The 26,142-nt window shown below is 40.7% G+C and overlaps 4 protein-coding genes across 5 annotated transcripts; 1 reads left to right on the top strand and 3 right to left on the bottom strand.

The window, feature by feature from the left end:
- The first annotated feature begins 1,549 nt into the window (after positions 1 to 1,549).
- Positions 1,550 to 20,530, top strand: LOC6494291 (calbindin-32). Of its 2 annotated transcripts, XM_014907222.2 has the most exons (12): positions 1,550 to 1,754; positions 11,120 to 11,311; positions 11,375 to 11,460; positions 11,539 to 11,628; positions 12,856 to 12,942; positions 13,021 to 13,161; positions 13,226 to 13,281; positions 13,352 to 13,397; positions 17,617 to 17,628; positions 19,907 to 19,963; positions 20,024 to 20,095; positions 20,151 to 20,530. In XM_014907222.2, the coding sequence occupies exons 2-12, from the start codon at positions 11,158 to 11,160 to the stop codon at positions 20,292 to 20,294; spliced, it is 945 nt and encodes a 314-aa protein (XP_014762708.1). In that variant the 5' UTR covers positions 1,550 to 1,754; positions 11,120 to 11,157; the 3' UTR covers positions 20,295 to 20,530. The 2 variants fall into 2 exon arrangements, with proteins under 2 accessions (XP_014762708.1, XP_001960595.1); XM_001960559.3 differs by lacking the exon at positions 17,617 to 17,628.
- A 1,311-nt stretch (positions 20,531 to 21,841) lies between these two features.
- LOC6496279 lies at positions 21,842 to 23,016 on the bottom strand. Its single transcript, XM_001960558.4, has 3 exons — positions 22,885 to 23,016; positions 22,252 to 22,698; positions 21,842 to 22,192 (listed from the first exon to the last, which is right to left on the bottom strand). Exons 1-3 carry the CDS (start codon positions 22,953 to 22,955, stop codon positions 21,988 to 21,990), a joined length of 723 nt encoding a protein of 240 aa, XP_001960594.1. The 5' UTR covers positions 22,956 to 23,016; the 3' UTR covers positions 21,842 to 21,987.
- Positions 22,742 to 24,480, bottom strand: LOC6496278 (CAAX prenyl protease 1 homolog). Its single transcript, XM_001960557.4, has 2 exons — positions 24,338 to 24,480; positions 22,742 to 24,277 (listed from the first exon to the last, which is right to left on the bottom strand). Exons 1-2 carry the CDS (start codon positions 24,449 to 24,451, stop codon positions 23,024 to 23,026), a joined length of 1,368 nt encoding a protein of 455 aa, XP_001960593.1. The 5' UTR covers positions 24,452 to 24,480; the 3' UTR covers positions 22,742 to 23,023.
- Positions 24,481 to 24,497: 17 nt separating this feature from the next.
- On the bottom strand, positions 24,498 to 26,136 carry LOC6496277 (CAAX prenyl protease 1 homolog). The gene is made up of 2 exons (XM_001960556.4): positions 25,901 to 26,136; positions 24,498 to 25,840 (listed from the first exon to the last, which is right to left on the bottom strand). Exons 1-2 carry the CDS (start codon positions 26,000 to 26,002, stop codon positions 24,590 to 24,592), a joined length of 1,353 nt encoding a protein of 450 aa, XP_001960592.1. The 5' UTR covers positions 26,003 to 26,136; the 3' UTR covers positions 24,498 to 24,589.
- Positions 26,137 to 26,142: the final 6 nt, after the last annotated feature.

The following is a 26,142-nucleotide window of genomic DNA, read 5'->3' as shown; positions in this document are numbered from 1 at the left end:
CCTCCAAACATATTCCCACCGACGCGTCGGCCCTGTAAGAAATACTTCGGCTGAGTGATAAGCGGGGCATTAGTAAAGGAAATTTATTGCCGGGTTTTATGAGACGAGTTGCTAATGCCAGGATTTCACAGAGATCTCTAATGTGATTGCTGCGATTGTTTGCCTTTCAAATGCCTCTGAAAAATCTAAAGCCCACGCACAAGTTGGAGTCAAGTTTTAAGTTAATACCTCCGAAGGCTTTGTGAAGCCTAATTCTCGGCCATTCAACAAGTGAGATGTCAAAAAATTCCAGTTACAAGGCCACTTTCCCATTTAAACACCAGATTTTAGCTTTAAAGAGTGTCCTTAGTTTTAACCTTTTCAAGGTTACTAGGATATCCCAGTTGGCAATTGCATAATGGACCCAGGACTGTCCCTTTTGATGTGACCCGAAGATTAGAAGGCAAACATGGACACACAGGTCGGAAGATTAATAAACACTTTTAGTTTTCACTCACAAAAGGGAAGACCTTTCCCCACCGGTGCCCAGAGTCATAACAATTAACTTTAAAGGTTTAGACATAAATCCTTGCACAATTGTAGACCCGACAAGGAAAAAAAAACATTCATGTGTGTAATAGGACACGAAGAAAAGGCACAAAGTAAAAAAAGTAAAAAATGAATAATGAATGAGCCGCACGCTAGCAGAAAATCCAGAAAGCCAGCAGCTAACCGGGCCAAGTGGGCGGGAAAATGGGGAAAAGCTTGGCGGCCAGGCATGAGTAACACTTGACATTGCCTGGAAAAGAAAACACACACACGCATATACACACTAACAGGCCAAAAAAAAATATAAGAAAATCCCCCCGAAGGCCCAGCCAAAGGAAGCTCGTTTCTACTGAATTATAATATGGCATGCAGATAAAACATGGAAAGTCAAAAGGCCCGGGGGGAACTACAATTAAAAGAGCCTTCTGCCATATATACAGAGACACGCACCAAACCAAAGTGCGACCACCCAGTCACCACCCACCACCCACCATCCACCACCTCCCGTCACAAAAAGAAAATTCAACAATTTCAAACACTGCCGGAAATCATTTCCATATGTATATTTATGAATCTGCTCTGTACGCTTTCCACACACATACACCCGGAGGATAAGTGCAGGCAAAGAAAATCACAAAAAACAAAGAAAGAAAGCATAACCTGGACAGTTTTCTAAGAATTTTCCATATCGCAAATATAAAGCCAAAATTCTCCTCTAACCATGAAAAGAATTTCTCAACGAGCCAACTCTGTTGGCTGGCTTTTGTTTACGGCGTGCCTGGAAAACCGCACGAAAGAAAAGCCCAGTAAAACAAAAACAAAAACAAGAAAACATAAACCAATTCAACAGTTTGTTGCCAGCAACATGTTGCGAGCAACCATACCGGCCAGCAACATAAAGCGCCTACGCTCGATATGGGCCCGGGTAAAAAATTTGGCTCTCTCTTCTTCCTTGATGTGGCTCTCAAACGCTCTCGCTCCGTGTTCTGGCCATAATCGTGTTGAGTTTTCCACATTGATAAAAGCAAAAAACCTGGCCATAATCGAAACAGTCTGCAAAGGATTCTAGGCGCTAACGGTTCTTCAAACAACACTCGCAAATCGTAATCGTCGCGTGCGTTCAAAGTTTTTGGAAAGTTTTTGAAATCGAAAAACGCTATTAAAAACAAAGTGAATAAACACTTTTGGAGAAAAACAAAATCCAAAAGTCATCTAAATTTGAAAAAGTAAATATATATAACAAGTATTTTAAACATTTTTGATTACACAAAAGACTTTAGTTTACAAACTCAAATTTATAAAAACTTGTGAAAAAACTTTCTTTAAAAATTATTTTTCAGGCAAAAAAATTTGTTCTTATAAATTTTTATTCAGAATTTAAATTTCCGTTTAAAATTTCTTTAAAAGACCCATTGATTTTTGGTGGGATTACTTTTTATAAGCTATTTAACGCAATGCTTCGTGTTTTTCAATCTGATTTCCAATCAAATTATTCAAATTTTATAATTCCCGTTAAAAGCTTTTTAAATCTGACCCCAACTAGCCTAAGCTTCAAAATCCAGAGCCGACAAACTCGCTCAGATTTTTCAACTAGGAAGAAAAAATATTTCCAATTTTCAGAGCAATGGAAGTTGCCAAAAAAAAGGAGCAACAGGAAAAAATGTTTGGCGTTTATTGTCGACCCGATGACAGCGTCGAGCGTGTCAAATGGCTTAAATTTTTTCACCATTCGAGTCTAGGGGGAGTAAGCCTTTTTTTTGGATAAGAACTCATGATGAAGGAGCCGCTTTCAATTAAGAGGTTGAGCCAACTCGGGCTTGTCCTCATTTATATGCCTAATGGCAGCCACAAGATCGTCGTCTGTCCTTGACTTTGCCTATTCATACGCAAAATTAAACACAAAGGGTGGCAGATAATGAAGAGAGCTTCGGACGGGGTTTGGATGGGAATGCGACGGCCTGGGCACTGCCAGACACTGGCATGTAGAGCTGCGTGCCAACATTTACGAGACACGTTAATTTATGCTCATTCATAAATCTGCCTCTGTGGAAATCCATTGCAAGTGCCGTCGCCAGAATGTATGCAACACTATATAATAAAGCAAATTGAAAATTATGACAAAACAAGGACATTTCTGGTCCAAGTCGAGGCTGGAGATACACTTCCCTACCATACTCTTATCATACAAAATATTAAATGAAACTCCTTTAGAAGTTAGGCATTAGAAATTGTTGTGTAAGAGGTAGAAATCTCACATACCTTTTATTGAAATGTAAGAGTATTTCAAGACCTTTTTAATACTTTCAACAGCAACTCATCATCATAAAGCAAGCCGTCTGGCTAATTGAGAAATATGTCAGAACAAGAAGACTCCTTCTTAAGGGCTCCCTTGAAACACAGTCTGTTCACATTGCGGCTGTAAGATGGTGCCAAAAATTATTAATTGGATGACAAACCAATTCTCGCTCGTTCAAAGCAGATTGTCCTCCATATAACTAGGTTGCTAAATTGCTAATTATATTCTCGGATCAACAGTTTATTTGCAGTTTTCTAACGCGAAGCGAACCAACAAATTGCATGTTCGAAATTCGAATCATTAAAATAACTCATTTCCCGTTCTTGTATTTTTGTTTGCGTTTCTCTTGATTTGAACAGTGCACGCGCAGAGGCAGCATAAATAAATAGCGACTATCAGAACCGAAAAAATTATCAAAATAAATACCTATTGTTAGGCCAAAATGGGCCAACGGGCCACTACTACTCGATATCAAGCCAAGACTGAAGGCGTTCTGTTTGCGTTTCGCCTTTCCGCAAAATTTAATGGCATTGGGAAGGAAGTGGGGATTTTCATTTATAAATAGCCTTCCATTTACCGAAGGGAAAAAAGGATGTTTGACTAATCGAAAGACAAACACAGACTCAATATGGCGACGTCACAGAGATGAGCAATGATTGCAATTAATTTGAATTAATTTCACACTATTCAGACGCCGCGAGATTGATGGCTCGTTGTGAATTCAAATTGCGTGCGAGTTCAAGGCTTTGAGTAATGGTGCTGTCATTCTCCTGCCATTTAAATCATAAATTCTTTAAATTTCACACAGACTTTGGAGAGTGTCCTTTGCTTGGTTAAACTTCCGCACTTTGGAGCAGCGAACTCTTACCTTTTAGATAATTTCCCAACTTGACTATCGCCCCCAGGTATTGACCGTAATTATCTTTGAACAATGTCAAAAACCGAAAGTGCCATTAAAAAACGTTCACGCCTTACGGTAATAATTATTCTAATTACAAGCCGTTTTTTCGGAGAAAAGTTCTTGCCCCATGGGGCATGTCAAATATGTATCTTTCGAGCACAAACAGACCGAAGTAGACGGAGCTGCCACAGAGCAATCAGCATAATTTTTTTCTTGTTATTTTTCCATTTTTTTCTCTATCGGCTCGAGTCTGAAATCTTTCCACACGCGGACCTCCAGCTGGTTAATTACAGGCCATTATTATTTATTATTATTATTATTATTCCTTGATGATTATTTACGCAAAAGTAGCGTAAAAAGTGCCTTCTATTAGCTGTGTAAATATTTACAACGTGGGACAATTGAACAATTGGCTCAGGGACTGAGGGACTCAGGGGTTGTGTGGCATGTCCTGTGACGTCATTTAATGAATAAACATTAAGGAAGCCTATTAAAGCTCCGAAGTAAATATTCGTGTGCATATTTGTTTATATATTGGAATATTTATATATTTATTTCCACGTACTAACAGTCTGCAATTGTTGTGATTTTTTTATGGTTCTGCTTTTTCCGGAATTCTATGAAAACACTAAAGAAAAACATATGACGCAGTCTTTTTTTAAGAGAAAATATTTCAATAGTGAGAACTTGGCTTGTTTTTGGGGGTTTTTCATTTCAATGTTTTTTCTTGGTAGAGCAGTCGTAGTTATGAAAACCCACATCACACTGTGAGTGATTGCAATTTCCCTAATTGGGGCGGCTGCCTTCTCTACTTTTCTCGAAAACCATCCAACTTTTGTTTAAAATTCATAAAAATTGTATGGGAAGCCTGTGAAAGGAGAGGTTACACATTCTACTCTGTTATTTATAGCATCGAGTTCCTGGATTCCAGTTCTGACCCTCACAACTGTCAGTCCTGCTGGGCCAAAGTGACAATTTTCAAATTGACTGACTGGCATATCCATTACACCGCACCTGTCATCGACTACAATTTATTTGATATTCCTCAACAGGAACAAATTGAGAATTGGGCTTTGAATATTCAATATTCCATGTATTACATATGACGTATACGCAGTGTAGCCTATCTAAACAATAGTTTGGAGTATTTGCTCTGCAGAATTTTGACTCTCTACCAGAGTCTAATAAAACTACATAAGATTGACCGCATGTGGAGTTTCTCATCATTTTCCATCTGCCCCTTGGGAATTTAATTAAAAATGTCCAGAGCGCAGCGGGTTGCAGTCGCCAGACAAAGGAAAAAGCGTGTCATGATGAAAAAACAATGCATAAAAAAACGATTCTTTTGTGTTGTTTTAGCAAATTTCATAGTGGAGTATTTTTCAATTTAAATTCAACGAATTCTAATGGTTAACCATCTCCGGAGAAGCTAATTAAGGGGCCTCCACAGTGGGCAATAAAATATAATAAAATTGCAGCTGTGTCGGACAGCAAAAAATTGGCCGAAAAAAAACGAAAAACTTGTGTAAACCCCACCAGCCACTAGCTTTTCTGGCTCCCTCGCACATTTTCACACATTTTCTTTAGCACGAGAGGAAAAAAAAAGAAAAGAAAAAAAACAAATGGCTAACTAAATACACAAAAGCTTCCAAATAGCGGCCAAATCCACAACAGATCGTAAACAACTCTCAGGCCAGCTCTTGGCCTGACAAAAATTCGGAAATCAGACAAAAATGGGGTGGCGGTGGAAAAATTAGGAAAATATAAAATCCAGGTGCATGATTTTCGATCTGTTTATGCAGATCATCATCGAACACTTTCCGGCTGATCGTTGTAATTGGAAAAATTAGTTTTCCAACACGAGTATACAAATTAAGCAGCTTATAGACAGTAAATTACAAAGGAATTCTTTTTCGATAATTGTTTACAAAAAATCAGAGGAAGAGGCATCGCTAATGCAAATTCTATAAATCAAGAGGTGCCTTTAGAAAAATCGAACTAAATATATCGACGGTGCAAAGGAAGGAAAAATAAATAAACCGATTTATTAAAATCAAATCCCATAAACCATTCAATTAAGTGAACTCCCAAAGGTTAGATGTGTGATTTATAATTAAATCAATTGCAACGACCACTTTTGGCCAATTAAAAATTATTTTTGCACCCCGTAAATTGTCGTTCTAGTTTCGGAATTGGATCATAAATTATCGGAGAAAAGTTCCTCTTGCCAATTTTTTTTCTCATAGCAGTGAGCCTTCTTGTTTCCACCCGCACGTTCTTGGCCTGACGATGACCTAACAAATTGGCATTTAAATTTTTAACTGCATTTTTATGATGCCCTTCTGCTACATCCCACATCCTTAATCTACATCCTCTTCCGTCCCATCGGCCGTCCAATCTGCCCTGACAGAATCCCGTCCAAATAAAATAAGCCGTAATGCAATAAATAAAACTGTTGCTTTTGTTGTCGGTCCTCATACAAATTGTCTGCCACCGCCGGACTCTGGGCCATAAATTATACCCTGTCCGAATCCGAATCCGTCCCCTCTAAGCCTTTTGGGATGAATCTGTAAATTTTGCGAGGGTGCGAGAGGACATGCAAATCAATCCTGGACGTAGGCGTTCGGTTTAATAACCAGCTTACAGGATTAACTGATGGCCATTCCTTTTTATAGCCAGTCATGCATAAATAAACATATTTCTTGAGGCATGCCGAGTAAATGTCAATGTCAACTGGTATCGTTTCGGAATGGGTTGGGTTGGCTTGGGTTGGGCTGCCTTGGGTTGGCTTCTTTCGTTTGGTGGCCTAAAGTGGCCCAACAAGCCAAGGCTAAGTTTATTATGCCGCGAAAAATGCAGGCACTCTCGACTCGAGTGCCGCCGTGTAACCCTTGCACTCAGAACATTCAGCAGAAACAAAGAACTACGTCAAAGTACACTCACCAACACGTCCAACCAGCAAGGACTAAGTTTTCTCTTCTTCCATAATTCAAATGCTAAACACAGTGATGGTTCTGGCTGAAGAAATGTTTTGGTTATAATTAAAAAAGTTTGTTTTTCTCTCTAAAAATTAGAGGGAAATCAATATTATAAGTTATTTATTATTATTAACCTTTGTAAAGGTAATATTATCAATTATAATAGATTAAAGCCAATTAAAGAAGCCCTTGCCAAAAGTGTGTCAACATTTCAATGATTTCTATAGAATGCACCAGCCCACAATCCTGGGAAAACTTGCTGTCACCTAGTCACTCACTCACTCACTCAGTCACTCATTCATTCACTCAGTCATTCATTTAAATTCCCCTTGGCTGGTGCACTTGAATACATTTTACAGCAGACTGTCTGTCTATTTGGCCCGTTCATGTTTCAATGTCAGTGGAGGGAAGTTTTCCGTATTATTATTTATGAATATGACTTTGGCCGACATATATACTATTCTGTGGCACATATCAGGGATTGTGAGGGTACATATATTTATATGGGTACTTGGTGAAGGTAGTACTTTTAGCTTAACAACTGCTTCACACTCGTCGACTCGGAAAGTGAATGCGTTTTGCAGTAAAGGTGGAAGAATTATGGTCAGGTAGTAAACAGGAAATTTGCTGCAACACGAAGGCTAATGGAATGCGAGCGGAAGTCCTTTCATTGTTACACACTCGTTCCTCACCTAAGTGCATTTTTAGATGCATTAGGACATAAATACCATGATTCTATTAGCCCACACACTTTGGTTTTATCGTCGACAGGGAAAGCATAAAAAGGACCTAAAGAAGAGTTACGTGCCGGAGGTAAAGTAGCATTGGATCGCATAATTCCAATCTCTGTGCACTCTCCGCTACCCATAACTATAAATTATAGAAGCTTGTCGGCCATTTGGTTGTAATTAAAACTATATTTAGACGCTCTGCAGGTATCGGACCGAATCAAACGCAAAACACTAATGCATAATTCAGACTTGGCAGAAAGCCGCAGTCGGGCAAAAAGTGCTTAAAATAGAAAATAATAACACAGGACGGGGGCAGACACGACAGCAACAAGCTACAAGGAAACCCAAGAACGGAAGGAAAACTAGGTGAAAGTGGGGAAAGCGGAGAAAGGGTAGCCAAGCCAAGTGCCAAGCCGCCTTGCGAAGTAAATAAACAGAAAAAACACTTGAATTAAATTGTGAACTGAGCTTAATTCATTTAGGGCCAGGACATGCCTAAGGACAGGCATGGTGGCAAAGTTGCATGAGAAAAACAATTGTTATTTTGCATTTTAATACGTTTATTTATGGCAGTGGTTCTACAGTGAATTATATAGACACAGATGAGATTTAAGATTTATATGAAGTATCAGAGAAAACTTAATAAATTATTAAGAATACCTAATTTTTCGAACGGTGTATGTTTTCTTTAATGGTCGTGTGGTTAAGAGCCTTGTGAACCACTGTCAATGTCAGACAGTCAGACCGAGAGGACTGAAAGCCAGTGGGACAGAGGCGTCCCATTGACAGGTAAGGTAAGCAGTGGAAAGTCGTGCGTTTTCCTTTCTCCGCTTTCCCTGCTTTTTCCCAAGCACTCGAACACGCGCACCACATCCAAGAGGGGTGGAGAGAAATGAGACACAACTGAGAACCAAAGAACCAAGAACTGAGAACTGAGAACTGAGAATGTAAGCCAAACCGTCGCGGCTTATGCAATCCGGCCAACGAGGCTTGACAGTTTGGTTGCCATATCTGCGTTTTTGGCTCGAGGGCTCCTAGGGTTTTATTCTCGCTTCCTGCCATGCAAGGCGGCCATTAGTGACGTTGACTCAGCCAAAAATATTCCCCATTCAATACGCCTAACCTATTGATTCAATTTGCCAAAAAGAAAGCATATTTAAATATGAAGTTGGTAAGTTCATATACTTGATAAAGTTTCGGTTCGGTTTATGGGTTTTATTGGTAAGAAACTTTTTAAGGTCTTTGCTCAATGATTTGTTTGGCCTTAAAACAAGTTTCGTTTGCAGTTTAATTTGTTTTTCTTACAAGATGCAAATTCGTTCTACCTCTGGGCTGTGGCTTCTGACCACGTTTAGTCAACGCTTCATTACACAATTTATATTAAAGCCGTAACTTAACCCGCAACACCCAAGAGGCCACATTGGCTGGCAGTTGGAGTCGGGCCAAAAGTATTTGCCATATTGCACTCGGAATTGCAAAAGTTCTCGACCAGCATTCCGCCATAATCGTATAAATACGAATACAATTCTAGCCTAGCCAAGCCCGACGTCCCCTGTGTGTGTGGCACACTATTCCCCCCACCAAGGACAACAATAAAGGATATTTGTTTGGGCTCCACGGCAGTGGGAACAATAGCGGAGGAGGCTCTAAGCCATTGCATTGGGTGTAATGCAATTTCCAGGCCATAAAATGTCAAGCTCCCGCCCTGCAAAAAAACAGAGAAAAGTCTTTATATTTGGTTCTGGGATCTGGGAAAAACGTGTGCAGGTAATGGCCGTCATCACAGAGTCGGTTAATGCCGCCAACTTGTCCGAAAGCAGATAACACAAGTTCCTAAAGTGTTCGCGAACAATGCGAAAACTTTCCCTGCAAATTAAATGAAAAGTTAATATTGGTAACGACTTCGATAAACAATAGCAACAATAGGGGCACACAGTCAACAAGTTGGAAGTCCTAATGCGATTATGCCACCAAACTAAATGTCGACCAATTAAAATTAACGACGTCGACTAATCCCCACCACTTTCCTTGTGTCCTGATTAAAGTCTCGTAACTCAGAATAAGAAACTCACCCACTGCCGAGGCAAATTAGTGTAGATTTCCGTGTAAAGCGATGGCAGGTTGCATTTAGTGGCAACAGCTGCTGAAAATTTATGCTGACAGTGGTTCTATTTTGAGCTTTGTTTTAGCCACATCCACCGCAATAAACTGTCAACGATTCCCACCGCACATATCCGGCCAGATGAGCACTAAAACAAAGCCAAAAACAAGCTCCATTGGCCAGGACTTCTATGACTGCCAGGACTCAAAGTATATTTTGTGGCAGCTCAGCATCCGAGCAAATCCCACGCCAAAAGCCTATTTTAATATGCGCTTAGTTTAAATTGAAATTTCAAACATTATTTCCGCATACCTCTGGCTTAGAGATTTATGAGTTTCCCATAAATTAAAGAAACGTTTTCGGCAGACCAAGAAAACCCAAATGCAAAACGTTTAATTTATTTTTATTAAACATTAAAATTAATTCTGAGGGGATTATAACGGAAATAAAAATGGCATAATGTTTAATTTCTGCTTTACTGGTTCATAGATTAAATAATAACGTTGCTTTATGTTGATTTTATTCAAAGCTATTCCATTTTTTCAAAAGCCATTTTTTGAAAGCTACATTTTCCAAGGAGTTCCATCAGAAAAATTTGCAAGATATTTACATGGTTTGGGGCCATATATGAATGAGCATCCTGCATTTTCCAAGGGATCCCGTAAGAAAATTTTTAAAAATATGGATCGAAAATTTTGTTCTCAGGTTTTAATGTAGAATGGTGGGGAATCGTCCCAGAAATCGTTTAAGGTATTCCGCTCAAGGATCGGATGAGAATTGGCTAAGATATGGACATGGTTTAGGGCCAAATGTGGCAATCCTGGATTTTACAAGGGGTTCCATCAGAAAAATTTGAAAAATATCGATCGAAAATTGTGTTCTCAGGTTTTGATGCAAAATGATGGGGAATCGTCCCAGAAATCGTTATACCCAGAGCGGTATTCCGGATAAGAATTGGCCAAGATATGGACATCGATTGGGATTTGGGTCTGACCAAAATAGTCCCTTATCAATGGCGGCAATCCTTTTGATTATGTTTCCAGTTTAAATATTTTTTTAAATGTCTTTCCTTTAACCGAAACTTGTTTTCTTCTCCAGCGGCGCATCTGGAACCCTTGCCAAAGCCCTAAGCTTTCTTTCTTATTTTTAGCACCACCCCCCACAGACGTAGTACAGCAATTTTGTTTACATTTCTTTCTGCTTTCTCCTTTCTGCTTTCTTTTTCTTTTCTTCTATCTGCGGGCGTATTTAACTCACAATGACTTGTGACAGCGTAGGGGCGGTGTCAACTGGTGTGGATGGGGGCCAGCGCAATGGGGGTCACTCGGGGGGTGCAGACACCCTCACCCCCGCACTCCCTCTCTCACACACACAAATGCACTTTTCCAGCGAGACTCCCAATGCGACCATTTCTCACTTTTGTGTGTCCGTGTTTCCGTGGGTTCTGTGGGTTTCTGTGGGTGTTTGTATTTTATGCTATTAATTTGACAGTTTCAGCTGCGCTGACAACTGGCTTTTCCCCAGACAGCGAGCATAGCATTTAATGGCGGCAAATTAATTGTTGTATTCCTTGCTCCTCCCCAGATAATCAACTAGCATCCAAACCAGCAACTCGTATAGAAATGGATTCCGCCGCCGCTGCCGCCGCCGCCAAGCGCGTTCAGATCGAGAAGGCCCACAACTTCATGCGCCAATATCGCGATCCGGAGTCGCGGGAGCTCAAGAAGCTGTCCGCCAACCAGTTCATGGATGTCTGGGCCCACTACGACAAGGATGGTAAATAGCAAGCCGCAAAACCTCGAGGTTAGAGCATCATCTTACTATTTGTGTTATCCCTAGGAAATGGCTACATTGAAGGCACCGAGCTGGATGGCTTTCTGCGGGAGTTCGTGTCGAGTGCCAATGCCACGGACATTAATCCAGAGGTGAGCATTAAGTGGATCTGGAAAGTGCATCTTCAAAATTAATCTTCTCGTGTCTTGTTATTATGCAAAACCCTCCAGGCTGTCACTGACACCATGCTCGAGGAACTCAAGTCCTGCTTTATGGAGGCCTACGATGACAATCAGGATGGTAAAATCGATATCCGAGAGGTGGGTATTGGACATATCAATGCCTTCTGGCATTAGTTGGCCCCAGAGAGTTTTGTGTACAACCCGAAACTGACCGCATACACCCGTATCCGCACCCGTACCCGCAAACTCAAAACGACCAACGTGTCGTATGCGCAATGTTGTCTGAATGGCTTTTGTGTATTTGAAATGACATTTCCTTGAGAACTGGTGGCGCCTCTTTTGCCTTTTTCAAATTGGTTTTTAAATGTCTCTACCTTCTCGAGTGCGCCCTTCCCTTCGCCTTCCTGTCAATAAATTATTTGGCGTTTTCCCCTCCAAAAGTAAGAACTTTTCTGGCAAGGTCTTACCAAAAAAAAAAAACCCAAAAAAAAAGAACTTTTTCCTCGGCTCCTTCCCACATTAAATGAGTTTTTAATTGAAGTTGGACCAGCAGCAGCAGCAGCAGCAGCACGAACAATTGAAAGGAGATTTTTGTGTACATTTTGAATGGTAGAAATAATAATAAAGCACATTCGGTAGCGGGCAGCTCTACACAATGGACTTTTGATAAATGAGCGCCCCGAAAAGAAAGTTGGCGAAAGTAAAGTGAAAAGTTCAAGTTGCAGGGCCCCCATGGACTGCTGATTAAGGTTTCGTGGCCCACAATACGAATACAATGGCCCAGGGACTCCAATTCATAATTCATGCTGCCTGCCATTGCTCATACGCCATGTCGTACCGAGGAACGACAATCGATTGAATTGGCTCCAAGGATAATTTGCCTGTTTAACCCGTAATAAGCCGTGGCTTGTCAACATGGAATGTGCTGGCGGATAAACTTTAATTGCGATAGTGCATTAATTACCCAAAAGCAAATAAAAATGCAAATTATAAGAAGAGCGAATTAAAAAGTTTTCCACGAGCCACGAGCTTGATCGTGCCACAGATGATTACAGCTGAAAAGGCAAAAAGAAGGGTTTGGCAACGAAAGGACCTTGCGATTCGACACTTAAATTATTCCGGAAACTTTTAACGAATGCCTGAGACAAAACTTTGCACGAGTTTTTCAGTCGTAATGAAAGTGCAGCAGCAGCCCTCCAGTATCCTTGAGTTTCCACGCGATGCACCCGAGATATTTAAGCCCAGTTGGAGACCCCAGAAGGAGTCCCCTATGTATATGCCTATTTATACCCTATTTTGCTATCCAGTCACGCAATGAAACAAAAGAAATTCCTTACACCACATATTTTTCAATTATTTTCGCAGCTCGCTCAACTTTTGCCGATGGAGGAGAATTTCCTTTTGCTCTTCCGCTTCGATAACCCACTGGAGTCCAGTGTTGAATTCATGAAGGTACGGTGACAATCTGGAATTTTCTTAAGAAATTCCAATTAATTATTTGAAACCCTTGTCTCCTTTCCGTTAAACTAGATCTGGCGGGAATATGACACTGATAATTCGGGTTATATTGAGGCGGATGAGCTCAAGAATTTCTTGCGCGATTTACTCAAAGAGGCCAAAAAGATCAATGATGTGTCCGAGGACAAGCTAATTGAATACACTGATACCATGGTAAGATATAATATTTAATTAACTTTTATAATTTATTTGTCAATCTTTAAATTATACTTCTTAGCTTCAAGTATTCGATGCCAACAAGGACGGTCGTTTGCAGCTGTCGGAAATGGCCAAGTAAGTGTCCTTAAAGTCACTGGCACAAAATGCTCTGGCGACAGCCAGCAACCTAACTTATTTATTGCAGATTACTTCCGGTTAAGGAGAACTTCCTCTGCCGCCAGGTGTTTAAGGTAAGTGGTGACAAGCGATATGACATTGACTTCCAGCCAAACCAGAAAAACATCGTTCAATTGAGGAAATTGCCGAGAAAAGATACGATCCATATTTAAAGTACTTAACGTCGCGATATTTTGCTTAAGAAACTGGAACAGACTTCACGGCTTGCCTAGAAAGAATAAAACACGTTTAGCACTTAGGTTAGATATTATTTTTTAATTAAACACTAGCTGCAGCCTGGTCAATCTAATTAATTTAGCTTTGCAACTCCAGCAAATACATTTTTTATTTCTTTTCGTCAATGAAACTGTGCCGATTTGGGGAATTGTGTGTTTCCCTAACCCTATTTGGTACTCCATTTTAGCAGATCCTTTCTACAAATTCAACGCAGCAGGAAAACATTGAAATTGAAAAGTTGTGGCCATAAAAAAGGAGCCAACTTGGGCGCACAATAAACGGATTTGGGTCCCTTGACTCCTCCAGCCAATTCCCACTTCCTCGCAACAAATAAAGCCATGGCCAAGCCAGAAATAGCAATGCTGCCAAAAATAAATACAAAAAAAAAAAGCAACAGAACAGACAAGAAATATTGCCAACAATCGTAAAAATAAACGAAAGGAAAGCTCAGCTAAAACAGTCAGGTGTTTTTCACCCAGTCGGTGAGAATAAAATACGTGGAATCAATTTCAGAAGGCAGGCGCTTCGTCTTTTTGGCCAGAATCGTTATTTGTTGTTGTCTCGAGCGTCAACAGATTTGATGTGATTTGAATTGGGTTGTAAAAAACGGAAAAGCTAAACAGCTACCACTGCATAAACAGAAGGTGGAAAGTCCCCAAATGGCTGGCCATTAAATACTTTAATATTAGTTTTCCCGCACAGCCAGATACCCAGCAGCAATTAGCCAAAAGAAAAAGCCATGTGGTGTTGGGGAAACAAACTTTTTTTTTGTGTGGCTTTTGCAAACAGAGATGAGTCGGGCCCAAACGGCAGATGTTCAGGCCAAAAAGGGACATTTAAAATTCCCCCGAGAAATTGAAGGAACTCATTCCGTCTTGGCCAAATGCTGATGATGCCAAATGTGGTTAAATGAAGGCAGCGATGTCGTTGCATTTGAGTCTGCCACCGAATGTCACGTAACATGCCACAGGCCAAAACTTGGCCAAAAGTATATGTATTTCGAACATGTTTTCCGTTCTCGCATTTTAAGCATTTTGTTCAAAAGAAAATCGGGAAAAGCAAACAGGCATTTCGGAGCAGCAGCAGCTGCTTCGTGCTGAGTTTTCTCAAACAGAACTTTTCAAACAAAAATTTATGCAGGCCTATGATTGATATGTAAGGGGTAATATTCATTTTCCATCCCGCAATCAATAAGTGCTTAAAAGGTAATAGGTTAGCGGTGTGTCTTCGAATTTGCTGAGACCAGCCCTTTGCCAAATTTTCCGAATCGAGCTATCCACGCCTTTTTCTAGGATTTCCTTTTCGCTGTCGCCTGCCACACGAACCACATCCCCGCCCAAACACAAAAGTAACAAATACTTGAATATGGTACATATAGTACATCGAACAGCAAAGAGACCACCTCCATGTCGATGTTGTTCTTGGCAATCAAGTGGGTTAGACACACATACACTGAGAAAAGGGGGCTGGGGATTGGGGGTATTGGGAATGGGATTGTAGCCAAGAGCTCTTATTGTTATTTGCTGCAAATGTACGTGCTTCAGCCGCATTGACGCTCATTGCTCATTGGCAGCAGTTGCCGAAAAAGTTAGGAGGGGGTGTGTGGGCGGAGGACAATGGGTGGGTGGCAAATTCAAGGGCGGGGGCATGGCTATGGTGCATCGACAACAGTGCCATCGAAATCAAAAGTGTTGCATTCAAGCTCTACTCACTTTGTATTGGTTTTGGGTTTCAATTGGATTCCCATTGCACTAAATCACATTGTTGGCTGGTTTCGCTCCAACGCGTGTTTGGGAAACTAAACGGAAACATCACCTGGAATTCGGCTAATGAAAATCGAGTTTTCAATGTTGTTCCAGCAAATCATTTGGATCGTTAAAATATAGTATTTTAAAAGGGAATTCAAGCCAAAAAAACATCAAAACAAAACTTTTTAACCCCCTGCAGAAAATAAAAACTCCAGCAACATAAAACATATTTCCCTAAAACCCGAAAAAAAAAGTTTTAGAAATTTGCATATTTCGGTCTTCCGAAAAAATGCTCGTAAAAATGGAAATCCCTCTGGAAAAGGCCAGAATTCTATTGCAACGAGGCACGCTTTATGGATGTGCACTCTGCGGTGCAACACCAGAGTGGCAGAGGCAGAGGCATCCAAGACGAAGCCGCACCAATGAACAATGCTCGTTCATGGCTCGAATGCCACATATTTGCTCATTGTTACAGCTCGCAGCACAAACGACATTTTATTTGGGTTTTATTGATGCAAGAGGGCGCGACGGGATGGAAAGGAAAGGAGAGATGTGCGCGGCAAGCCAGAAGTCATGCATCACAATGTAGCGAAACATGGATGATTTTAATCGAAAACTCCGACGCGGACAAGGTTGCTGTCTCTCCGTTCCAAGCCACTGAGCTCTAATGCCGGTAAGAGCCATCCAGCATGGCCACCTGACCGCTTCCGATATGCGTTTACTCGAATATTGTATAAAAATTCATCTACATAGTACCGCCATCGCCTTTTGCCTCCGTCTGCGTCATCGTAAGTCGGCCGTTATGAAGTGCCATAAAAAGCAGGCAGAGGAAAGCTCAGGCAGCCATAAAATAGGCATTTCCAGCACATTTACCCAAGGTGCAGTTATTACTTTTATATAATTTCTGAGTACCCGCAGAGCAGGCCATAAAACCCCGAACATGCATCAGCATTTTGATAACCGCAACGGGATCGGCAGGGACGCAGTAAAGCCCCGAGTTATATGCAGGACACATTGCAGTACAACCCCGAACATCGGGAATTTAACTGACGCCCCCAAGACAAATTTTAGCACCCTATAGCACATTCTATACAGAGAGCTGAACTCTGACAGCAACTTCTGTCCTAGGGCATCCAATTATGTGGCGCAGTGTAGGGCTGGCTCACGGCCAAAACTGGCGGAAAGCGTTATGCCAATGCACATCACGTATACGCCGCATGCACCGCAACGAACAGTGACATAATGCGCTGCAACAGGAAAGGCGAATGGAAATGGATGTGGGCCAGAGGTGGGGCGTGGACAAGCTGCGGACAGGACAGAAAGGATAGAAAGGACATTTTAGGGGAAACTAAAAAAGTCCAGGACATCTCCTATGTTATTCCTAATGGCTACAGTTTCGTGGTGAAAAACGGACCAAGAGTCCAAAGAGAGTCCAAAGTGAAAACGTGACTCCCTGTCGGCACAGTTTATTTTTTATTTTGGAATTAGCTTAAAAATTAGCGCGACAGCAAAGCAACAAAAACTGCAAGCTCTCCGATTGGTAATGCGTTTGATTAGTTAACGTTCACTAAGCGTATACTTGATATTTTCAACTTATAGTTTTGCTGCATCCAGATCCTAGATCGCCTAGCTTACTAAACTTTAGCCTAACAAGTACATAATAAGAAAATCAAAGCAGGCTTTCAAAGCAAAGGTCCTGCCTTGATTTCCACTAAAACCATTTAATTTTAGTTGAAATCTTTTCTAACTTTCTATTTTAATATATCTTTTTCGTTTTCCCCGCCTATCTCCTCTATGCCTAACCAATTACATCTGTATCTATATAAACATAACAAATATCTCTATATATCTATGCATACTCTTCTATAATCTTGCGATTTGTTTTTGTTTCTAAACCAACAACATGATAATAATCAACCTAACAACAATACTAAATAAAAAATTGAAAACTAATATTACTGTGCACGTGGTGTAAACATTTTTGGGCTGCCCACCTACCAACTTCCGATTTCTGTCACAATGCAAATGCAATTTGAGAATCGACTACGAAATAACTAAACTATTTCCGCAAATTAAAACCTTTTGGCCATACGCTGTATATACAAAAATTTGCATATATCAACAAAAATCTGCAACCAATTGCACTGCCAACAATAAAAACAAACCAAAAAATATATATTCCATAAAACAATACACAAACTATTTACATTCCTGCAAAAAACCAAACCAATACCCGAAATAAATTAAATAAATAACATAAAAAACTATATACATATATTAAATATAAATAAAAAACCACACACTAAAGGAGGGCATTGATGTAAGTATTTATTTTCCACGCAATCATCGAAATCAAACAAAAAATTCAATCACGGGGAAAATAAAACAAATTCTACACACTGGTGGCCCATTAAAAAGTCGCAATAAAATTGTATAATTTTGTATCTTGTTTAAAGAATCATTTTTTGTTTCACACTTGATGGAGATCCCAAGAATTTCTATTGATTCGAGTTCTGTTTTTGTAGTTTTGATTGTTTTTCCATCAAATGACCAGACAGCAACAAAATATATAGTACAGAGAGACAAAACCACTTAAAATACTTTAAATTGTTTCAAAAAACAAATGTTTACAGAACTGCATGTGGGAAAATGGCATGGAAAATTTTCACTTGATTTTTCACATTATTTAGAATCATTTATTAGAATCAGTCAGTAGAGAGTATAATAGTCCCTAGCTCATCTTTATTTACTTGGTAGAAGTTTGAGCAATTTGTAATTTCAACATTTTAAGGATGCTCAGCCTAAGGATTTGCCAATTTACCAATGTGTGTGTGCAGGCGACAGAGAAGCTCTTACCAGTAGAATGATAGCTATGAGCTACTAATTAGACTTTTGATGGCATTGGTCCACCCCATTTCCCACTTAACACATTCCGGCCCAAGTACGTGAACAGCTTTGGCCGTAACGATGTGAGGTCCACACAAATTACACGTTGATGTGGAATCCTTCGACATCCTCCGGCCTGGGTACCTTTTGCATAATTTAGTCATTGAATGGGAGGGGCCGCCGGAGCCGCCGGAGCAGTGAAGGGACTAAAGAACGGATATATATTTTGTGGCATTGCCATATGGATAATGGCAGCCGCAGGCTGGCACGCTCTCTGCCACCGGCTTTTCAAAGTGTTGAAGTGTAAAATAATTACTTCATTTTATCACAGAGCATATGTGTGTGTGTGTGTGTGTGTGGGCGGGAGGACATCACGTTCAAGGCGCAATTCGACTTAAGTGTGAGCCATTTGACAAAAGACCTGGCCCACAGCAGCGTTACATTTATTTATTTCGGTGTGAAATTCAATTTAAAGAGCTTTGCCACCGCTAAGTGGAAATTGTATAATGCCACGGCTAAACCCATTTTTTTGCTGTAAGGCTTAAATGTGGAAAAAGGGGTTGCTACTTAATGGGTTTCTAATCCCGTTAAGAACGGAAAAGGAATGCGCCAAATGCGTTTTTGTGGCGCCAGTAAAACAAATGTTATCAGACCTCCACAAGGATAACGAAAACAAGGACTGGCACAGCTTTTAGTTCGCACCTTGGATAAAAAACACAAAGAAAAAATCCTTCTCTTAAATAAATAAAAATAAAGAGTTTGTAACCTTTTTAAACTGTTTATTTAAAGCTCTCTCTTGATATACAAATATTTTAAGAAACCCTCACCCTTTTTTCGCAGTGTCTACCTGCTATAAACTTTGAACTTGAGGCGCCACCTTGGCCATATTGCATAACCCCCAAAAATTACTAAATGCAGGACCTTCTATATACACACACATGTCTGGGGGTCTGTGTGTGGGAGTATGTGTGGCAGTAATGTAGGGTTTTGGCGGGCAAGAAGGGAAAATAATTCGAGCAATTCGCTGAGCGTAAATGGAATCGATAAATTTCGTGTTTCTTTTGTGGAAAACGCATTAGCCAGGGCATTCCCCAATGAGGAGAGCAAATGGAAAAGACAAATCTGTTGTACCTTTACAATAATTCAAATTAATTAGCGAATGTCAAAGCCATAACACACACACATAATTGGCAGTATGTGTTTCGTTCAGCTTAATTACGCTTTAAGGCTATAAGCATAACAAATGAGTGTGAATATTAAATACCTGTATTTATTATTATCCTTTGCATGAAATTCAAATGATTCCACCGAGACTTAACCTGCCAAGATTTGTGGCTGGTTATTAAAATCCATTAAAACAGCATGTCCTCTGCATGAAGTCATAATTTTAATGCTTTGTATATAATCCAAATCAGAACTGGCACCAAAAACACTCCACAATCCGTAATAATAGATCAATAATGTTTTAGGGGAAAAACTATTGTCCTATTCCAGTTGGTTGTCTAATAATTAATTAAGCCAAGATTATAATTTTGGCCACAAGAGTTGATATCCTATACTTTCATTTAAATGTAATTTGAAGATTTGGCATAACTTGAAGAAGGAACTTTCTTACTTTATGCTAAGTCTAAGGTTGTTTAAATTGTAAATCATATCCTAAAAATCTGGAATATTATGATACATTCCCTTAATTGTAATAACTTTTCTCCCAGGGCGCTACCAAGCTAACCAAGGAGGATATTGAAAAGGTCTTTTCGCTCTACGATCGGGTAAGTTAGGGATTTAGGTTTTGTCTTATAGAAATTATAAAACTTTCACAACACCACCAGGACAACAGTGGCACCATTGAGAATGAAGAGCTCAAGGGCTTCCTCAAGGATCTCCTAGAGCTGGTCAAGAAGGTAGGTTCTAAAACCCAAGGCAGAACATTTTATTTCATATTTTGGATGCCCTTAGGATGACTACGATGCCCAGGATCTGGCAGCCTTCGAGGAGACCATTATGCGGGGAGTGGGACACGACAAGCACGGCAAGATCTCGCGCAAGGAGCTCACCATGATTCTGCTGACACTGGCCAAAATGTCGCCAGATGAGGAGTAAGCTCGTTCAGGGCCCAACATCCCAGCAAACATCCCAATAAGATTTTAGCAGACTCTATTTTTGTCACCCGATCGAGGGGAAAAACACAAAAGAAGAAGGCCATCGAGGGCCTTGAGGCAATTGTTTACTTTAGAACTGCATCCGAAGAGGGCAGTAAAGAAAAAGATTTTGGAATCAAGGGACAGGAGATCCTGAGAGACAAGGGATCCTGTCCGAAAACAAAGCTATTGGTAAAACAAATATAATATAAATGTTTCAATCTTAAATAAATGTTTATCGTACGTTAAGCTGTTGAGAGTATATTTCCCAAAAAAGAAAAGAAAAATCAAACCAAAGCGGAGAATTATCCAATCAAACAATTTGCAACTCTGAATCGAGCCACTTAAAGTAAACAACTAAGAAATATAAGAAGGATAGATAACATCAAGAGATCAGTACATCGATTTTATATTATATTATATATGTATTTATATTTTCTATGTGTATTTGCATAAAGTATTTTATTTAATTACCAATTAAAATTTGAAATAAAATTACCTACATTTAAGTGAAGCGAAAATAAGCAAATCAGCAAAGATTTATTTGAGATTATATAAGTATAAACTATGTAGATAATTGTTGTTAATAATTGTGAAAAAGGATAACTTTTTAAATTGCAACATAGCAAGTATTCTTCGCCAAGGCTCTACTTAAACGTCTATATACGTGTACTATGTGTATTTGAACCTATGTATATCTCCAGCAAACATCAATCAATCAATCAAGAGCCACTTGCCACAGCCCTGAGGGTGGTGGACGCACCTAATACAGGTAAAAGCTAATGCATCTCCCGCCGCCGCCGCCCCAGGACACGACAGTGTCAGGCTACGGAAGGGAGATGCCACCTGCTGTTCGAATGCATCCGAGTCGGACACTCGTCCTTGTCGTGGCTCGAGTGCTGCAACAGCTAGTTTTCCATCCGAGGATTTGCAACAAGAGGAGAGGGTGAGATTGTAGGGCAGAGATTCAGATTTAGAGCAACTGGCAAGCATTTCCATTTCAATTCCTTGCCTCTAAGCAAATCGAAAAACTAATACCTAATATTTAACCTACAAAGCTATGAACTATCCAATGTTTTTTTCAAGGTGCTATAGCTATATACATATACAACTCGAATGAATCCTTTCCAAATCTGATTTTATTTCATTTATCTCGGAAACCTAACTAGAACAAATTCCCCATTTTACTAACTTAAGCTTTAAAGTCAAGACAAAGGCGGTACTTGCACAAGGATTCATTTTTGGAAATAATTACAGATGATATTTGAAAAATGAATCCCTGAGTAAGCCGAATTGTACGTAGTGACTAATTAATACTCGTACGCACCCGTACATGCAACAAAATGCCAACTTAATATATAAATAAACTAATTACGATACAACTCTATATGGTACTTATGCTAAACCTAAGATATTGTTCAAACCACTTGCATGTAAAGCTTCGAAACGGACTTTCTCAATATACAAATATCGAATATCTATATGGATAAATGTCTAATACTATACAAATACATCAGAAATGTTTTAATAAAATAAATACAATCTATGCAGACATCAAGGGGTCAGCACTCCAAAAGCAAGCGTCGGCTTGAATTGTTTTCTTTTTTCCCCTCTAATCATATGTATCTAGATCTAATTTCTATATTGTAGGCTTTTCAGCTGTCCTGGTAACGCAGATTGATCTCTTTCTGGAGATCTAGGAGATTGTGTAGTTTCTTGAGCATGTGACTAGCACTCTGCACTTTCATGCTCAACGCGGGAACCAAAGCAGAATCATCCTCCGATGAATCGATCTGAAACAGTTCTGGTTCAACCAGAGTATTAATAGTATCCATTATCTTCCTGATGCGCGGACAATAGCTGGAAACAGTTAGTCCTTGTTTAGTCCTATATCCTAATTATATATATATTTTACTTACCACTTGGCTGAAGGGTTTCTATTACTGATAATCAATTCCCAGGCCATGCAGTTTTGCAAATGCCAGTTGATATTGAATGTCCTAATAGTATCCGTCACTGGTTCCTTGTACTCCACAATGGTCGCCCTTTGAGTTGGCGGTAGGTCTACCTCTTCTACAGTCGCAGGATGCCACTCAAGGGGCACCTTCTCCACCAAATCGTTTTCATTGTAACTTAAAACATTCAAGTCCAACAATTCCAGGCGTATTTTCGCAGCTTCCGAGACCCTTAATTGTGATGAAGTTCCAAAATGTCGTTCCAAAAAGAGTTCAGCCTCCTTGGGATAATCTTTAGGCGCTGGCTCACATACCGGGCTGAGGTCCACCATTCTGCCATTAGACGTTAACCAGGAGGGATTCGCACAGAAGGTGCGAGACGAGTCATCTGCGTATGTAATTTTTGTTTGGCTAAGAAAATGGGAATAAGTTATTTAAATTTCTTGCAAGACACTTCGACGATTATAATTTTTATTCAGTTAAACAGTTAAAATAGTGAGTGTGCTATTTAAAATATATTTAAAAGGTAGAAGTACACCTGATAGCTGAAGGATAACTAACCAAGATCGATCATCTACGCACCCGGACTCTACTCACCCGCTGCTGATGCTGACCACCAATTTGGTTATGGGCCCGCAGCGGGGCGTCACAATTTCTGTTCGAATCATACGGACAATTTTATACGAAAACCCAGACACAAACTAACGTCTAGTTAAGTCTAAGTCTAAGGCTACTACTACTTTTTGGAAGTCTCCTTGTTGTCTAGCTTCTGCTGGTATTCTAATCTCTGTAGGATCGTGGGATGAGTGTGGTGCCAACGGGCATAGCAATCATCGTAGACCGGGAAACTCATGTGATCGGCATAGATCTTCACCAGGGCCATCCTGAGGGGAATGGAGTAGCCCATTTCGTGGGCAAATCGATCGGCGGCATACTCAAAACGGCGCAGATTCCACAGCATTAGGACATTAGCCAGGACCAGGTACGGAGTCATGGCGAATCGCAGTACAATGATGAATCCCACAATGATGGGACAAAGTCCTTCTTTAAAGCCCACTGCCATGTACAAATAGGGGCAATGGAAAAATAGCCCAAAGAGTGCCATAGTGATTAGGAAATGAATCTTCATGATGATCGTGGCTTTGTAGAAATGTCCGTGCTTCCAGTGTCCCAGTTCGTGGCACACCACACCCGTCACCTGGACGTTGGTCAGTCCTCTGCCCACTTCGTACGGATGGATTTCGCTGGGATCCAATCCCTTGTTGAGCAGCAGAGTGTCGAATATAACGATCCGTTTCAGGCAACAACTGCCGTAGAAGTAGGCATTGCTGTACTGCATAGTCCTGGTTCTGATGATGAAAACCCGGTTCATGGGGAAACCGACCACGTCGCAAACACGCTTCACCTCGTTATAGAGGGCATTTCCTTCTGGCAGCACCACCTGTCTACCAATGCACGGGATACAGCAGTAGGGCAAAAAGAAGACCAGGGTGATGGTGAAGACGGCCCAAAATAGCCAGAACCAGAGGAAGAAAAAGAATCCAAGCGTTTGGACACTAAACACAATGGCCAGAGTGACTGGCAGAAGGATCAACTGGCTAAGGAGCATGGCTATGATGCCCACGCAGCAGTACAGATACCATGGAAACTTTCTACGCATTCCATATCGCAACTCCAGCAGACACTTGTCGTAGATCAGCACCGGCAGGAATCGGATGCATATGTATATCGTCAGGTAGAACACAAAGACCAGGCTGACCCAGATCTCCGTCTCCGTTAGCGCTTGCAGAGTCTTGGAAGCGAGATCCCAGAGAAATGCATAGAAGCCGAAGATCAGCTCACACAGGGTAATGATCATATCTATCAGAGTCTTCCAGACCATGAGCTCTGTTTTGTGAAGCTCGTAGATGCGGGCGCGATGGAAGATCTCCGGCGGGATAACTCCTCTCAGTTCCTCCGGCACCATAATGGAGTTCATGCATACCAGTTGCTGAAATGACCGAAGATCCGATTATACATTATGTGGGGGGTACAGAGTGCCCCAACTTACCTGTCTCTTTGTGAGTATTACCTCCCAGATGCGGTCAACTACTACAATCACGCATAACACCACCAGGATAATGAGAGGGTCTATTTTTGGCCAGAACTCGTATTCGAATGCCATTTAAACTGATCATGACCCCCAAAAACTAATAATAACAATAAATATATTTAATGATGATATATCTATAATATCCGAGCGGGATTATTCAATCGGAACCTACTTAGTTTGTATAAAGTATTGTCATTTTTATAAATCATATTAACTTCCATAGTTTAACAGTGAGTCCAGGCGCTCCAGACGATCGATCATGGTGGGATGGGAGTCATGCCAGCTGGAGTAGCACCTGTCCGTCACAGGAAACACCAGATTATCGGCGTATAACTTCAGCAGCGCCGTACGTAGTTCTCTTGCGTATCCCAGTCGGAAGGCGAACTTATCAGCCTGGTACTCGTAGCACCGACCCAAGCTCAGCATGACGAAGTTTGCCATGGTCAGGTACGGTGTCAGCACAAATCCGAAGATTATGAAAAACCCAACGATGATAGGCTGGACTCCAGGGGCGAATCCCACGGCTTCATAAATAGGTCCGTGCGAAAAGGTGATTGTGAATAAGATCAGCATCACTATCAAATAGACCTGGAAGGTAACTACCGTCTTGCAGAAGTGTCCGTGACTCCAGTGGCCCAGCTCGTGGCACACCACCGCGACCACCTGTTCGTCCCGCAAGCCCTTACCAATCTCCTCTGGCGACAAATCCGATACATCACGCTTACCCCTATTCAGCAACAGGCCATCAAAGATAATAATTCTCTTGAGGCAGCCAAACCCGTAGAAGAAAGCATTGCTGCCTATGCTTGGATCGTGAACCTTAATAATGACCACCTGGTGTGTTGGAAATTCCACTTTTTTGGTGAGATTGTCCAGCTCGGTCCGCAAATTCGTGTTCTCAAGAGTCACCCGTTTACCCAAAAACGGATCAATCAAAAATGGAATAATGATCATCAGGCCAAATGTGATTATCAGAGATTGGAGGTACAGACCCAACGCCGTGAACACCCCCAGCCAGAGGGTGAGATACACCAGAGCAACTACCATCATTGTGGTCACCAGAATGCCCACTATTATGTCCACGATCACCTTCACAATAATGGCTGCCACTGATGATTTTTGTCGATTGTGCAAACTGGGAATGCATAACTTTTCGTATATGGCGCCCGGAAGGCTCTTGATCCAAAAGTAGATACTCAAAATGAATACAAAAATCAGTGATACAATGACCTCGTGCTTCATCCACTGGGCAATGGCACACTGTGTGGCCACGTCCCATAGCCAAGAATATAATCCAAAGTATAGCTCCAACACGCCCATTATTATCACCATTACCATTGTATTGACAATGGTGAACCAGCCCTTGTGGAGCTTGTGAAGACGCATCTTTTCAAAGAGCTCCTGTGGTAAATAGGGACGTATCAAGTCTGGTACCATCTGAACCTTGTAGACCACATGTATCTAAAAAAAATAAAAGTTTGAAGAGTAAAGAATTTAGGAATGGACCTGTTTGTCACTCACCTCGCGAAGCAGCAAGTAAATGGCCCACAGATTGTCGCTTATGTGGATAACTAGGAGAAGATAAAGGATTATTACTGGGTCATCCCAAAAGTGCTCAGACATTTTTGGTTCCTCTGACAACTTGACATTGTAGACATTTTTTTTTAATTTTGAAATGTTTTTATGTCATCATTTTCGGTTGAGTTCTGATTGATAGAATTATAACTACAGGTTTACATGTTTCGCCTACTCGTAACGTCAAT

Source organism: Drosophila ananassae, chromosome 3L, assembly GCF_017639315.1.
Source record: "Drosophila ananassae strain 14024-0371.13 chromosome 3L, ASM1763931v2, whole genome shotgun sequence".
In the NCBI taxonomy this organism is placed as follows: Eukaryota; Metazoa; Arthropoda; class Insecta; order Diptera; family Drosophilidae; genus Drosophila; species Drosophila ananassae.
Note: the sequence above shows the minus strand (reverse complement) of the source record. Positions and strands in the feature narration are given on the sequence as shown.